Source organism: Lathyrus oleraceus, chromosome 7 (assembly GCF_024323335.1).
Source record: "Lathyrus oleraceus cultivar Zhongwan6 chromosome 7, CAAS_Psat_ZW6_1.0, whole genome shotgun sequence".
NCBI lineage: Eukaryota > Viridiplantae > Streptophyta > Magnoliopsida > Fabales > Fabaceae > Lathyrus > Lathyrus oleraceus.
This window is the reverse complement of record NC_066585.1, coordinates 429,176,221-429,194,051: the sequence shown is the minus strand read 5'-3', so window position 1 is coordinate 429,194,051 and position 17,831 is coordinate 429,176,221. Positions and strand designations below refer to the sequence as shown.

The 17,831-nt window shown below is 39.8% G+C and overlaps 1 protein-coding gene across 1 annotated transcript in view; it reads left to right on the top strand.

Annotated features, from left to right (window-relative positions):
- Nucleotides 1-4,059: 4,059 nt before the first annotated feature.
- The window catches only part of LOC127106471 (protein DETOXIFICATION 40), a gene marked incomplete at its 5' end in the record, with an annotated part of 35,511 nt that continues 21,739 nt past the window's right edge, over nucleotides 4,060-17,831 (top strand). The window contains one exon of the mRNA XM_051043759.1: nucleotides 4,060-4,085. Within this exon, the coding sequence (XP_050899716.1) occupies nucleotides 4,060-4,085 (26 nt within the window). The remainder of the gene's footprint in view (nucleotides 4,086-17,831) is intronic.

Genomic DNA, 17,831 nt, shown 5'->3' with positions numbered 1-17,831 from the left:
TTTCGGACTAGCTTTATTCAAGTCTCTATAGTCCACACACATCCAGACTTTTCCATCTTTCTCAGGCACGGGCACAATATTGGCCACCCATTGAGGATATGTAGAAGTCACCAGAAACCCCGCATCAATTTGCTTCTGAACTTCCTCTTTGATCTTCACTGCCATATCAGGATGAGTTCTTCTGAGTTTCTGCTTCACAGGCACGCACTCAGGTTTCAAAGGTAGGAAGTATTGCACAATATTTGTATCTAGACCAGGCATGTCTTCATATGACCAGGCAAAGACATCGACGTATTCTCGTAGCAATTCAATCAACCCCTTCTTAACAGATCCTTCCAGGAGTGCCCCAATCTTCACTTCTCGCACACAATCCTCAGACCCCAAGTTGATTGTTTCCAGGTTCTCAAGATGCGGCTGAATGATCTTCTCTTCATGCTCAAACAGACGGGTAATCTCGTCAGGAATCTTTTCAACATCATCTTCTTCCGCCTCAAATACAGGGAATTCAAAGTTGGGAGATGGTGTTGGATCATTATGTTCAATGGGTTTGATTAACCTACATAATGATTTTGGATATGAAAAGCTTTAGAATTCAAACAAGGCAAATCATTATGCAGATGAAAAGATTGATTTTATTCTATTTTGTAGGTTTTATGTGATCACCAATTTCATGCAAAAAGCGAAAAGGGAAAATAATTGGAAAAACAAACATTTAACATGAATCTATGAAAATATCATTGTATTTATGCGCCAAGAATGTCATCACTCCTCCTTTTGGCATGGGAGGAGGGTCTTTAAACACAATGAACATTACTTTGACTTATGGATAACTGTTGGAATATCCACAGCGACCCAATTATTGCAGATCCCCCCAAGGATGACGAAGTTGCCTGAATCCTCTTCGTCCTCTTCCAAGATGGCAACAGCTTCCTCGTCCTGACCAGTGTGGATGAAACCTCCACTCTTGAACAGCCCTTACGTATTGGAAACCCCAGATGAATAACCTATGCCAGCCCGGGACTTGTTGTCTTCTAGCTCAATCATTTTCCCTAATCCAGCAGTTGCACCATGCTCAATGGCCAACTTTGCATCTTTGTAGGAAGCAAATGAAGGAGTTCTCTTCTCAATAGGTTCGGCAATAGATAAAGCTTGGAAAGGAGTTCCAACTTCATCCTTAGCATCTATATATGAGAAGGAAGACAAATGGCTAACCAGGAGAGCCCTTTCTCCCCCTACCACCACCAGCTTCTTATTCTTCACAAATTTCAATTTCTGGTGTAGGGTGGATGTCACGGCGCCTGCCTTGTGAATCCATGGTCTGCCTAGGAGACAACTATACGATAGGTGAATATCCATAACCTGGAAGGTAATCTGGAAATCACTTGGTCCGATCTTGACTGGGAGATCAACTTCCCCTATCAGAGTTTTGTGAGACCCATCGAAAGCCTTCACAACTACTCCACTCTGCCTCATGGGAGGCCCTTGATATGACAACTTAGCGAGAGTGGATTTTGGCAATACGTTCAATGATGACCCAGTGTCCACCAGCACATTGGACATGGCATCGTCTTTGCAACCCATAGATATATGTAATGCCAAGTTGTGGTCTCTTCCCTCCTCGGGGAGATCAGAGTCACAAAAACTCAAGTTGTTACAAGCAGTAATGTTTGCAACAATGCTATCGAATTGTTCTATCGTGACATCATGATCCACATATGCCACATCCAACACCTTCTGCAGAGCCTCTCGGTGTGGTTCTGAATTCAAAAGCAATGATAGCACAGATATTTTGGATGGCGTTTGTAGAAGCTGGTCTACAACATTGTATTCGCTCCTTTTGATGAGCTTCAACATCTCATCGCAGTCTTCTTTCATATTTCCGCTTGGGCCAACAGAAGCAGGAGTTCTTGGTGTAAGGGATGGCTTAACAACAAGTGCCGGATTCGGAGTGCTCACAACATTCCCAATCGTGCGCTCAATAAAATCAGCATTAGCTTGAGGCTTCGAAGGTGCTTAAAATACACGACCGCTGCGGGTCAAACCACTAACATCGGCAATGTTAACAACAAATGAGGATGGCAAGGACACCTCTTTCCCATTTTCTACTACGACAGCATTGTAGCGATAGGGAACCGCCTTTTTAGAAGAGTATGGTACCGGTCCAACTGGCTTGATGGTTAATGCGGGAGAAACCTTCTGCTTGCTACCATCATACTTGATGATAACAGGCTCGGAGATCCGGAATACTGGAGAAATTACGTTGCCTCATCAGCATTTTCGTCAACATTTCTGTTTTGAAGGATCTCAATAACTCCTTCATCCAACATTTCTTGAACATCTTTGCGCACCTGGCAACAACCTCTTTGATTAACAGAACAGACTCGGCATCTATCGTGGTCATGCCAATAATGACTATAATCACATAGCCAACGATGCATCTCGACCAGAGATTGTCGAATATGACTGACGTATTTGACTTTGTACTTGCCAGGGCAACCCTGAACCATGTTGACAAATTTCCCATGCTCGGGCAATGGGTTCTTCTTCACGTTAGGACCTACATCCTCGAAACACAGAATGCCACACCTCACAAGGTCTTGGACTTTGGTCTTCAAAGGGTAGAAATTCTCCACGTCGTGGCCGGGAGCACCAGAATGGTAAACACAGTGTAATTCGGGCTTATACCACCACTGGGGGTTAGTAGGTATAGCCGGTGGGTCTCGCGGAGTAATCAACTTCCTCTCTATCAAATAGGGATATAGCTCTACATACGTCATCGGAATAGGATCGAAGGTGACCCTTTTCCTCTCGTAACTTGTGCTGGTTTGATTACTGTTTCGAGGTTGGTAGGCCTGCTGTTGCGGACGGTGCTGTTGTTGTTGATATTGCGGGTGTGGTTGCTGATTGTTGTTATGTTGCTGGTACTGCTGATTATCTCTGAAGACAGGTGCTATATGAGCCACCTGGTGCTGGTTACCGGCGGGATGCACGGTCTTCCTCCTCACAGAGGGTCTTCTTGGTTTCATATGGGAGGTCACAACATGTGCCTTTCCATCTTTCTTTTTCGCAAACGCTCCATAACATTTGGCAGAAGAGCCTTCTTCTCTTGTTAGACGCCCTTCTCTAACCCCTTCTTCTAGACGCATCCCCATATTCACCATCTCGGTGAAGTCAGAAGGAGCGCTAGCAATCATCCTCTCATAATTAAAAGAACTCAAGGTATTCAAAAAGATCTTAGTCATCTCTTTCTCTTCCAGCGGGGGCACGATCTGTGCTGCTACTTCTCGCCACCTCTGGGCGTATTCTTTGAATGTTTCCTTGTCCTTCTGGGACATGTCCCTCAATTGATCCCTATCGGGAGCCATATCCACATTGTACTTGTATTGCTTGACGAAGGCCTCGCCAAGATCGTTGAAGGATCGGATGTTCGCACTGTCTAAACCCATGTACCAACGTAGAGTAGCACCGGACAAACTGTTCTGAAAGTAGTGGATGAGCAGTTGGTCATTGTCGGTCTGAGTCGACATTTTCCTGGCATACATGACCAGGTGGCTGAGAGGGAAAGTATTTCCCTTGTATTTTTCAAAGTCAGGGACCTTGAATTTCACAGGGAACTTCACATTAGGAACCAAGCAGAGTTCGGCAGCAGACTTGCCGAAAAGATCCTTTCCTCTGATAGGTTTCAACTCCTTGCGAAGCTCAAGAAATTGATCGTTCATAGCGTCCATCTTCTCATAGACATTTGGGCCCTTAGACGGCTCAGAATGATAGATGGCGTCGTCTACTCTGGGCAGAGTATGCCCGACAGGAGGAGGAACAGCAAGGACCGGGCTAGATGCCGGCATAGAAGCAAAGGTGGGAGCAGGACCCTCGGACATGAAATTGGGAGGTATCCCCCACGGGAATCCGGCTGGCATGGCCGTTGGAGCAAAGTGTGCACTGGCCGCAGGCATAGTCGAGGAGACAATCTCAGAGATGACTGTCCTCTGGGGAGGAGTTGAAGGTGTCGGAGAAGACTGGCTCTGGGCAGCCATGAATGACTCCATCAAGGCACTTAATCTGGCCACTTCCTCTTTCAGCTCGCGGTTCTCTTTTTCCAAATGATCCATCAGTCTTGAAATGTTGGCTCTGGTGTAGTACCGGTGAGTCAACTTGTCTTCAAAATAAATGAAGAACACAGAGTTAGACCACAGGACAAGAAGCTGGGAATAAAACCTGCTTATGCACATGATGTATGCAATGCTCGTGCATATGATTTATTATTTTTTCTTTTTATTTCAAAGGAACTTTAGGGTTCTATTTGCAAATTTTGGAAATATTAAACACTTTTATATGGAAACATAATATCTGGGAAATATTTTACACCAAAGAAGTACAACATTGGTAACCATATACAAGAGAAAAGGAAAATAATCATCCTATGGATCCCTAGAAATAATCATCTAAAGCTCGGGACACAGGAAGATAGGATGCACGAAGTCTCTTCAACTCCCTCTCGTAGGATGCCTCCATATCTGCCTTCTCTTTGGCGAGTCGGTCGTACTTCCTTTTCCAAAACTTGGAAGACTGAGGAAGTAGAGAAGTCCATGCATCATCAGGATCATCAATAACCTGATGTTCGAGGAACTCTATCAAAGCATCCTTCTCCTTGATTTGCTGAAGCAACTCCTCTCTTTCACGGACCCAAGAACGTGATCGGTCTTCATCTCTCAACTCCTCTACTCCTTGGTCAGGGAGGGTTGAAGGCCCAGCCATAACCAAAGGTGTAGGTCTTGGATACTCGTAAGGCATGAGATACTCAGACGCTCTCTTCCTAACCCAAGCAGTGTAAGGCTCCAAAGCAACACAATTCTTAGGACCTAACTCTTTCCTTCCTTTCCTATGAATCTTGCGCCAAGCGCGGACCATTCTGCCCTTCAAGTTTTGGGGATCTTTACCCTCCTGAAAGAACATACCCTCTAACAGAATGTTATTAGGTTTATCCTTTAGGGGGAACCCAAGCTGACGACGTGCCAAAACAGGGTTGTAGTTAATCCCACCACATGTACCAAGAAGAGGTACATTGGTGAATTCGCCACAAGAGTCGATAATCTGCACACCATCATACACACGGTTGTACCAAGAGATATCATCATTAGTGAGAGACATGAGTCTCGTGGACCACCGTAGACATCTTTTGTTCTCCTTGAAGGCGACCGTCTGTGGTAAGAGAGAAATAAACCACTTATACAACAGAGGCAAACAGCACGCAATGGCACCACCACCCTTTGCATTCCTCATATGCAAAGAGAAATAAGCGTAGAGAAAATCCTAATAGCATTCACATCCACAAACTTGTCGATATTGGGGAACAACACTAACCCATAGATGAGAAGTACAAATATGGCTTCAAAGGTGTCCTCACTCATGGCCTTCCCATACACATTAGCTTGAGCAATGAGGAACTCAGAGGTGAGACCTTGAATTCCACCTTTGGTAGTCTTATGAGCACCAACCAGAGATTCATCTATATGCAACATGTCAGCTATCTCTTGAGAAGTAGGAATGCTCTCCAAACCACTGAACGGTAACTGGTCTAGAATCGGTATACCCACAAGGTAGGCATACTCCTCAAGTGTAGGCAAAAGCTGGAAATCCGGAAACGTGAAGCAACGGTACAAAGGATCATAAAACTGCACCAATACACTCATCAATCCTTCATCCACCTAAGTAGTCAGAAGAGGAAGAAGCTTCCCAAAACGAGCCTTGAAACCTAAGGGATCTAGTACATAGGATGTCAGATTCCTTAACTCTTTCAAATCTGGTTGTCTGAAACTGTACTTCTTTGTATTCCTTCTTTGTCTTTCCATGTCTGAAAATTTGCAAATAGACCTCTTAAGTTCCTTGAAAATTTTCTTATTATTTTGATGATATGGATGCAAATGGGTGCATGAATGCATGAATGCAACAATCACACTCAAGGATCAAGCAAAGCACACCAAACAAAGGTCATAGGATGGATCATGGCATCCTTAATATCAATAATCCATTTTGGTGGATTATGGTTTACACCTTATCAACACCCAAGTTCCATTGATATTAAGGATATATGAACGGATCAACCACGAATCAAGGGTTTGTTGCAAGTCACGAGCATGGAGTCTCGGTTAAGAACCACCCAAAGGGAGTGTACTAGGGTTTAAACCTTCCAAACATGTTCTACAAGAGGTTCCCATAGTCACCATCCCATCTTTCGGATATTGTCGGAGAAACGACTACTCGTATTCCAAAAATATTCTCAAGAGAGACTCTTATGAGTGTAGTATCGCGTAACAATCGTATCAAACCTTACATTTGAATGACTTTCACACTACATCCTAAGAATAGGCCAAGATGGACTTGGTAAACTAAGGTCCTTGGCTTCTAAGGTCCATATTGGAAAGAGTAATGTCTAACCACAACTACTTGTGTGACATTATTGATCCCAACATGACCTCCACCAAGTGAATGGACTTGCAAGTCAACTTTCTAAGGAATAACTCCACACAAGTCAACAAGACTATGCCATTCTCCTATCCTAAGTGCACTCGAGTCCGGGTATAGAACTCATCTCACAAAGATCACCAAGCATACAAGGAATTAATATTCAAGCAACTCAATCATTACATACATTACAGTAATCCCAAAATGCACAAAAAATATGTCACAAAACAATACAACACAACAAGTATGAAAGTAGGCAAAACCCACTGGGCAAAGGAGATCGCCAGCAGAGTCGCCACTTTTCTGTAGCGGGGTATTCGTTACCATTAGAGATATTGACTAAATCCAAGGTAAATCATACAAGTCGAGTCGCCACCGCACTTCTATTTATCCAAAGGAATGGTTAGAAAGCGAACAAAAACCTAAAAGTTTTATCAAATCAAAAACTAGTAAAAGAGAATCAGAGATCTGGGTAAGGGGGTTGGTTATGCAATGGGAAGGTGTTAGGCACCCAAAACATCCTAGGTACTCCTAGGGAGCCCTTTTCATACTTGTGGTAAGGTTGTTGTTTTGTGAAAAATTGTTTGTGCAAACATGATTAAGGAGATGAGAAGAGAATATAGAAGTTATTTACATTTTGTGTTTGGATGGACAAACCCATTGCCTACGTACCATCTTAAAAAAGATTAGGATCAAAACCTCGTAGTTCGGGGTAAAAATCTCAAAACAAGTTGGTGAATTGATTGGTCCAAAAGCCTTAAGGTCTTTTGTTATCCAAGGGAGAAAACTCAACCTAAAACCACAAATCCACCATGTGAGGATAGCTTCAACATGCTAGTGAGGGGTTAACCCTATAATAAGCATGGAAGACTCATTGTCCATCATTAAGGATATAGGTGAGTATTACATCTACCACAAAGATAACTCAAACCTAATAGCTAAAGGTTATGAAAAATTGATTAAGAAAGTGGCCATTGAAACCACAAAAGCATTTGAATGGGTTATATTTACCAATGAAAAGTATGTATAAAACTTGGTCAAAGTTGACTTAGAAGTTCAATTCAAAATAAGTGTTGTGAAAAGAAAGTTTGAAAATCAAAAGCATAAGGCTTAGGTTTCTAATGTTGAAAACAAATGCTAAATGTTTGCACAAAAAGTTTTGGCTTGGGTTAGAGTGGAGAGAAGAAGAAGAAGGGCTAAGATCCTAAAGCATGCAAAGAGGTGAGGGGTGAGAAACAAAACCACAATGGAGTTCCTCTCTTGAGATCATAGTGATGATCCAAGTAGCTCCCATCCTTTGGAATAAGCAAACAAACAAAGCATAAACTCAAGCAATCAACAGTCAAATGAACTCTTGGAAAGACCCCTAAATGTATCTTGGATCTCTCTCTCTCTTGGAAGCTCAGGGAAATGGTTCCTCAATTAAGCTCAAGTTGGAACTCCTAGCACAAGAAAACACACATCAAAAGGTTCTATAATACAATCAAAGAATGGACAAGAGGGAGTTTAGAATATGGTCCTTTCAATATTCATCTTCAAGATTAAGCATTCTAAAGGCCCCAATGCCTAGTTGCTCTTTGACTTTTTATAGCACTCTAAAGGCCCAATGCCTAGTTGCTCTTTGACTCCAAATTTGCATAGGGAAGATCCTAAAGTCTAAGTCCATTTATCCAATTCTTTGCATTTGGTTCACAACAATCAAAACAAAACACAAGCATAATAGTATATACACAATTATGTGCTCAAGTGAGCAAAAGGCAAATGGCATTAACATAAACATGTGCTCAAGTGAGCAAAAGGAAAAAGCAGATGAATAATATGTACAAGAATAGTAAATTGCATAAAAGTAAAGTGCAAAAAGTAAATGTTAATTGTTAATGGTTAGTGTTAGTAGTTAGTGTGCCATAAGGCAAATTTAGCGCTATGTTAAGCAATCGTAATTGGACTTATGTAGAAGTCACAACTATCTAAGGTCGGTCAATAATAATGTAGGCAACAACACAAGTTAGAAGTCTTGATTAGTGAACCAAGTTCCAACAACTTGCCATGCCAAAAGGAAGAAGAGAATTGATCTTGTATTGGTTTAAGTCTTTTGCATAATTTAGGAAACAACCTATCCTTAATGCAAAGCCATTCACTTGATCAATTGATCAAGATGAATTAGATTTGAATCAAGGAAGGTTAAGTCTCCTTAATCAATGCTAACTTATCAACCTTCAACTCATTGATCAAAAAGAAAAAGAAGAAGAAGAAGAAAGAGATGAAAAATGGAAAAGGAAATGGAAAGAATAAAGTGCATCAGGTGAAATCAAATGTACCAATCCATATGTGTTGACCAAATGACATTGAAAGTCAAAGTCAAACAATGAGAAATCAGAAATGAGATGAAGATTGGAGGTCAAACAATAAGCAAAATATTTTTGGCATTTTTAATATTAAAATAAACTTGAATTAAAAATAAAAGAAAGGTCAAACTTCAAAATCACTTCAAATCAACCTTGAAAGGTCCAAGTGATTTATCCTAAGTTCAATAAGGTCAAACAAGGTTTGACAAAAAATTTCAGCATTTTTAAAAGTCAGAAACTATTTTTAATCAATTAAAAATGAATAAAAATAACCTAATTGAACTAAAATCTCAAATAAATCTCAAATCAATTAAAAAATTGATGAGAATATTTTTCATAGATTCATCATCATTAAATAGGATGGGAAAATGCTTTTGTATTTTTTGAATATTAAAAACTATTAAAAATGAATTAAAAATAACCAGAAAAGAGAAAATTCACAAAAAATACCAAATGACAAAATAAAAAATATTAAAAATCAAAATTAGAAACTATAAATTATTTGGGGAAAAATGCAATTGGTCCCATATTTTTTGGAATTAAAATGAAGAAGATATGAATTTTTGAAAATAATGGAAATAAAAGAAATAAAATCAGAAAATAAGAAATTCAAAAAAACAAGGAGCGTCTAATCAAGCCTCGTTAATTGACGTGGCTGATCAGACGCTCCACATGCGCGCTTCCATGGTGTACCAAAGTCATCAGTGAAACACGTGGCATTATTAAAAGTCAAAAGATCCAAGGTATGGGATATAAACTGGAGATCAGATCCAATGGTCCACAACGCATCTGGCAAAGGGACGGCCACCGGAGCCACCTTCTTCTCTGGTGAGCATGAAGATTCCGGTGACATTTGCAGGTTTCAAAAGCTTAACCAAAATACACGATCCATACATCATTGGAAAGCTGGGATGATGTACATCATCCCTGTACCACTCAATTCCACTCTAGATCTCTATATTGAGAGAAATCAGAGATGGATGTTCTGTGGTGTTCAAGTGAACTTCATGGATTTCAATAATTGAGCATACAAAATAATTGCCTCTATGAAGAGGACTTCAGCCAACACAAAATCCAAGCAAATAGATCAATAATTGGTGAGTTTCGAAGAAAAAACCAGTTGAAGAACAACCTTGGATTCTGGAGATTTGAGCTTGCTTCCTTGCTTCCTTTGGCCAAACAGAAGATCAATGGAGTATGAGAGATAGGTCTAGGAGCTTTAGATCCAAAGATTCAACCAGATGTAGTTGAATTTTAGATCTGAAAAAAATTGAAGAAAAGTTAAATAGCTCCTTTGGTGAGAGGTTAGGTTTTTAGTTCAGCAGCATTTCAGGTTGATTCATGGATGAAATTTGAATGGAGTAAGGCTTCTATTTATAGAGGGAAAGGCAAGGCAAGTGTGATCAAAGCCGTGTGCATGGAATTCGATATTCATTGCATGGGCTTGCATGATAATTCAAAAGGCCCAAATCCAATGCCAAATGCAATCTGAAATGAAGGTGAGATGATTTAGACGTGTAGCTTGGAGTGAATTGGCTTGTGCATGGAGTTTTGATATGTTATGCATAATTGAACCAAAAACTTCTCCTCTTCGAAAATGCCATTTGCCAAATCCAAACATAAGCATGTGAGTAATGGTTGGAAAGGTTTTGATGTGAGGAACAATTGTTATGTTGGGCAAAAATCCATTTGAAGTGTGGAAATTGGTGAATTTTGAGTTTAAAGTGCAAGGTGCAAAACATGTAAAGGCAAAGTTTCTATATTTGGCCAATGTTCAAGCCCTTCTATTTTGATGATGCAAGCCCTAAATGAAACAACCTCCAACATAAGAGTTGTAGATCTTTTCAAGAAAATCAAAGTGAACTTAAAGTTTGCATAATTTTGATTTTTGATGAAAGAGTTATGGGCACTTGAAGTCGGACTTTTTTGCCTTTCAATGCATTTGGTCCAAAGTGACCTATAATGTTTTGCATTATCACATGTATTGCCTTTGAGATTTTGAAATTTTGTTCAACATAACATTTGAAGTAGACATCTTAAGCTTTCCAATGCATTTGATCCCACCTCTAAATCATAGAAAATGAATGAATTATGTCCTTGGGAAGTTGACCCAAAATTAGGGTTTCAGTCAAAATGACCTATAATGTCTTGGAATGGGAGATGACCTTCCAAGATTTAAATCAATTTTTGATGAACATGAAAGTTGTTCCTATTGTCCTTAAGAGCATTTTTGCTTTTGGGATCATCTCCATTTGACAAACACATAAAACGTTAGGTCTCAGTGCATTTCAAAATAGTTAGATGAATTGACTGATCAACTTCTCAAGTCCATGACTCATATCTTGACGAATTGATGATTGAGGACACTCGAATAAGTTCAAATATGCATGAAATGATGAATTAAAGAACTTCCCTTGATTGCATTTGATCATGGGCTGAGGTTGCTTCAAGAGCAAGGCATTGTGGGGCACAGATGAATTAGGGTTTCTTTGGGGAACAAACCTCAAACCCTTTGACTTGCTATGATCACAATGATGAATTGAGATACTAGGGAGGCATATTTGACGGATGAGAGCTTTGGGAACCATTACCATGCTTGCTTTCCTCTTCTTTTGACCATATCTTTGTACCATTGATCTCCTTGAAGCTTTTGACCTTGTGATTGCTCAAGCTACAAACAAAAGATGTTAGTGACATATTTTTGTGCTTTTGGTTAGTGAACAAAATAAGACAAGAAATGATATACAAATCAAGCATGCTTGGTGATCTCAAACCACTCACAAGAGGTCCCACCCAAAGGCAAAGGAAACCAAGATGCTTATGATCCTTGAGGCTTTGCAAATGCAATATTATGATGCCATGAGGGATCTTAAGGCCAAAATTGAGGTCTTACAATCACCATCTCCAAGCTTCTTCTTGGCTTCTCCCACTAGGAAACTCAAATGAAAACCATTGACTCCTCCCTTCTGACACATATTAGCCTTCAAGATTGATTTCCCCAAATATGTGGCTGAAGCAACCATGCTGAGATCGGGCAGAAACTCAGAACTGTAGAATAGGAATTGCGGCTTGATAGGAACTCTGAGAAAACAGGCAACCTCCTCCAAAGTAGGGACCAAGATATAATCCGGGAATGTGAAACACCTCAATGGAGGGTCATAGAACTGCAACAACGTAAAGAGAGCATCGTGTTGATCTTTGGAGAGAACCGTGACGAAGCTTAGAATCAACCCATAATCCTTCCGGAATCTTTCTAAAGAATCATGATCCATTAACTCCATCAGCTGTTGAATGGGATCCAAACAAACCACAGGAAACTTGTAGGCGACATGTCTCTTTCTGCCAATATCCATCTTAGGAGAACCAGAAAACCCCGACTAGAATCAAGAAGAAGATATAAACCCCTAGAAATAGATAAACATTTGTTAAATGATGTGAATGCAAAATGATGTGATGCAATGCAGTGACATGGGAATCAGGATTGCTGTGTCTGCTTGAACAACTGTCATGTTGCAATGTCTGAAGAGAAACCCACTGAGGAATATATACGAGATCAAAGCTCTGCTCCAGAAAACCGGGTCGGTTGAAGGTTAAGGTTTCCTGAATTTAGCCTGCCCCTCACTGGTAGGTTCTAAGAACAGAAGTTCATCAGCTTCTTGCCCTTCAGTCGAATAATACGTTTACCACCGAAGGTTTGGCATTATTACGAGACAAAAGACCTCCATTGACTCCCCTCAACAGGACATCCTAAAAGCAAGTTCCCAGCCTCGGGGTCCTCGGATTGAGCAGCGAGAATGCACCCACCAGAGCTAACATAACCGCGTCTCGGAGGAGAGGCCTCGGCTGAGTTCTCGAGAAATAGTCACCAGAGTCGACGATTTCTAAAGGAACATTCTGTCGTTATGGAACACCCATAGGACAGAATATATCCAAAAGAAACCTCATATGGGTGTGGGTTTTCATGAACGACTTAACGTAGCAACATGCCACACCAGCCTTATGACTATCCACTCTAAAACCTGTGTGTACGCTCAAGCCTGGGTAGTGGGCTTATCTCTCATAGAACAACCCACCCCAACAACCAACCCCACAGAGCCAACAGATACAACAATCATATGTACACAATGCAATAAGATAAAGTAGATAAATGTTGAAAGTAAATAACTGTACAAAAGAATAAACACCCAACAAACAAGAAACCTACAAAAGCTAGGAGGGACTCGCATAGGGAAACCAGGGTCCCTAACAGAGTCGCCATCTATCGCAACTGGGTTGCGAAAAAACAACCGGCGAAGAAAAGAAAAACAGAAGAGTCGCCACCATTCATTATTTATCCCAAAGGAGGGAAAGGAAACGATCGAAGAAAACCTGAAGAGAGGAAAAGACAAGGTCTCGCAACCAAATCTTGGGTTCGGGAGTCGATTATACGAAGGGAAGGTATTAGCACCCCTACGCATTCGTAGTACTCTACGGGATCCACTCTTGTTGTTCTAGTCTAAAGGGTGTAGGTATATCTAAGGTACTATTTACTAAAAGAAAGTCAAAAGGAAATGACTCCCAAGGATGTCGCATCCACTGCCTACGTATCTCATCTGAGTATGAGAATCAGAGTCTTCGTAGCTCGGCTACCTATGGGCTAAAGAGAAGTGTGCTCGCTAAGACATCGCGTCTTATGCCTACGTATCTCATCTGGAATGAGAATCAGAGTAAAACGTAGTTCGGCTACCTATGGGCGAAGGGTCTCGATTGCAACTAGGGCAAGAGAAAGGGAAGGTCTCGATCGCAACGAGGGCGAGAGAAAAGAATCGCAACAAGGGCGAAAGCAAGCAAAGATTATTTGTTAGTCATCAGTCAAAAACTCGGCAAGACATCGCGGCTCGTGCCTACGTATCTCATCTGAACATGAGAATCAGAGTTGTCGTAGTTCGACTAACTAGGGGATAATGGATTGCCATCTGAACATGGACTTACAAAGGAGGACACCAACTGTGTCAAAGGAAAGTGGGCAATGTGTTCAACGTCCTGAAGTAGGTGTCGCAGCTCGCTGAATCGAGTCTTAGGCAGTTACCTCTTTGCAATAGAACAGACTGATATGCCACAAGATCGGAGATGCACAGAAGGTCTAAAAAGTGGGGAAGCTCTTCCCTAGAGTTGTCATGCAGTGTGGACCTATGTGTTAGGATTTACAGTGGGGAATATCTACCTAGTGTTAGCATGCGAAGAATAAGGGAATTCTACCTATGTTATCATACAAAGGGTTCTACCTAATGGGTGCTACCTAAACGGAACAAGAGTCGACGGACGGAGCAAGGAAAGGAGCCACGGATAAGGGTAGATGGCGATGCCTGAGGCAATCGACTTACAGGTAGGTGGCGCCTGAAGCAATCGACTTACAAGAGAAATGGCGATGCATGAAGCAATCGACTTACAAAAGGATGGATGAATACATGTTGGTTCTGTTAAGTTTTGAAAATGATTACTCGACGTTGGATCGAGCTTTTGATCTTGTTTTGAAATGATTATCGGATGTTCGTTTTAACTCTTGTATTAACAGATGAATAAAGAATGAAAGAATAAATATTATACACTTTATGGGAGAGGGGTACATTTGTTATGAATGGGGATGGTTCATGGCAATTAAACAATAAGAATATATGCCTCATACATCATACAAGTAGGCAACAGTTATCAATCAAATCAGATAAGCAAACAATGTATAATCAAATCAAAGAATCGAAGAATGGAATAATGAAGCATCAAACAATGCATGGGAAGTATGCACATGTTGAACAATCAAACAATAGAAGCATGGATGAAAGAAACAAGTATAACAAATGACAGATGAATCAGACAGATAAAAAGATGCACAAAAGGTTCACTGAAATAATTTAATCAGGAAATGAGGTAAGGACCAAATAAAATCAAGATGAAAGGCCTCTAATACATTAAATATGAGATGAACAAAGGAGGATCAAAAGATCTCTTCAATTGCCATAAGCAATCCCTAAGTCAAACATCAATCATAAAGAAGTCAACTAAAAATTCAAGTCAACTTAAAAAATATCAAATAAATAACAAATTGATTAAGAAAATTATGAAAAATTAAGCTAAGTAAGGTGGGGTCAGGACATCATCATTCCCAAAAAGATTTTAAAAATAATGAAAATTAGTGCATAAATTAATTGAAATAAAACAGAGGTCAAACCAAAAGTCAACCAACCAAACTAGAGCAAAAATAAATCCAAAATAAATTGAAAATGGAAATAAAATTCCAAGAAAAGGTCAGGTTGACCATGGAACATTGTTCAACCTTCATCCCAAAAATCAAAAGCTAAATAATAATTTTAAGACATAAAAATAAAATCAAGAAAAAAATGTGTGTTAAAATGGACCCTTTAGAATAAATAATTAAAATAAAATATCAATATTAAATAAATACGAAAATAAAAATTAAATAAAATTAAATAAGACATTAAGAAATATGGAAAATATTTTTGGGAATTTTTATGAATAAAGAAAATATTTTAAATTAATTAAAATCAAAACAGAAAATAAGTGGAAATTAAAATAAGAAAATAAAAGAGATTGTTGGTGGGCCTTGAACGTGGGGTGTGGAAAGCAGGAAAGTGGAAGGCCCAGTCCAAACAAGTTTAAGTCCAGCGTGACGTTTAAATGAACATTTTAATTTAAAAATAACATGTGACTTGTATCAATTGGGCAAGGTATTATAAGTGACTAAAAGACAAAAGATGGTGGGCGGCCAAGATTAAAACAAAAGTGAATGATCTAACGGTTCATACATTGCCACGCCATCATGTTCTTCATGAAGCAAGAAAACCTAGCCATGCAGCTCATGCAGCCACGAAAATATGCAGTGAGTTTTTCAAAACTTCCACTCAAGAATGCAGGCGCTATAGTGCACCAAATGCCACGAAATAAAAACCAAAATTCAAGTATGAAATGTGTAGATCATCATGGTGACTTGTTTTAGTAAAAATAATGGCTTAATCATGGAGAAAAGTTGACCACAAGAGGTCAACATGGACACGGCTAGAGCAAAAAAATTCAGCAACAACAATCAATATCACAAGCATATAATTGGCCTTGTAAATAATGATGAGCATGGTAAGCAAACATAAGAATGAAGAAAACAATGGCCATGGAAGAGATGATTACCTAGTGGAATGGTACTTCCTTTGTGCCTCACTTCAAGGGCTTGATGAGAAAAATAGATCTGACTTGTGATGCTTGCCACGAAATTCCAATGCCTCCCTTTAGGTTTAGGGTTTCATGCTTCTTTTAAATATGTAGGTCAACATGTTTAATGGGCTTTGAGATGATTGTTATCCATGAGAAAAAATATTGCCAAAGTGAGGTGTATTAGGGCATGTGAAATGTTGTTATTTTGGGCCAAACTTAAGTGAATGGATATCCAATGCATGGCCAAATAAGGTAAAAACGTGACTTGGTTTGTGTAGCATGCAGTATGGCTGGTTTGGCAAGCAAGAAAAATGTTCCAAGGGGGTGACTTTGAGGCCATGTAACTTGATGATCAAGTCACCAAATGATGAAATAATGCAAATAGTAGCAAGACCTCATGGAGTATGTCAACTTTCATGTTGAGCACAAGTTGAAATGATGAATGGAAGAAGGTGACAAATGGCCGTCAAGTTCAGGTTTCATCATGCAAAGCTTGTTGGGCCAGTTTGGCCTAAATCTGCCTAGAAAATCAAGTCATGACGTCCACTTTAGGTGAATGTATCTTTCAAACCATGAATCCAAATGAGATGATTCCAAACGGATGTGAAAGAGGACATGGCAAGGTACAATTGTTGTCAAGAAAACATTTTCAAATGATGCCTTGAAGTACAAGAAAACTGGCCAAGAAGTCTTGACAAACTTTGAAGATTTTGGACTTAGAAATTTTTCTAAGTGTTCTAAAAATATGTATCAATTTGACTAAGCATAACTTTCTCAATTTTAATCCAAATGGGGCAAAATTTATATCTCTAGAAAGCTTGGAACAAGAGGAACAACTTTCATGTTGGAGACATTTTCAAATGGAGCTTTTATCCTGATGGAAAATGGGCTTAAAGTGAGTGCAACAATCATGAAAACTTGCCCTAAATGGAAAGTCAACCATTTCCAAATTAAGTAACTTTTCCAATTCCTGATTAAATGATGAATCCATGATCCAACCTTGATCAAATTTCACACGTAGGATCCCCTAGGCATGAATTTTGAGATTCCACCCTCAAAAGGTCAGGAGTTGACTTTTCTTGCCCCACAGTTGACTTTTCCCAAACCGTTGATTCTCGATTCGAGTGATCAATTGAAGCACTTCTGGCTCAAATAAAGAGCTGATTTTTTTTGTATGTAGACCCTTGTGGACATATGGAGGCCCATGGAAAATAGTTTTTCCCAAAGAATCAGAAATAAACTGATTTTATACCAAACCCTAATTTTAGGGCAAAATGATCAAGAACTTATTGCACTGTTTGCTAATGGATCTTTCTGAGACAATTGTGAGTCTTTCTAGGCCAAGATGCCTCTCCAATCATGTCATGGATGAGCCCCTCTACTTCCAACCAAAAATTGCCTGTTGCAGATAGCCATGAAACCCTAATTTCCTAATTAAATCCAGATGAACACTCTGATAGCTCTGAATCCTTCACTGATGAATTGAGGGACAAAATAAGATACTTGGAGCCCCCTGAGACCCTTGAGACTTGTATACTTAAAGAATGAAGTCCAATTCTCAATCTTGCTTTGTGTGGGCTCCTTCTGTTAAGGAGTGATCAATCAAAACATGATTCCCATGTCACTAATGCAATATGCAATGAGTATGACCTAGTATGATGCTAATGAAGTGTGAAACAAAATCCCATGCTTCCAGGAAAAATGAAGGGTAAATTTTGGGGTATTACAATTACCGTCTTGGTCACCTTAATTTTAGGGATCTAAGAAAGTTGCAACAAAGTGAAATGGTAATGGGGCTGCCACACATTAGTATTCCAACTGAAT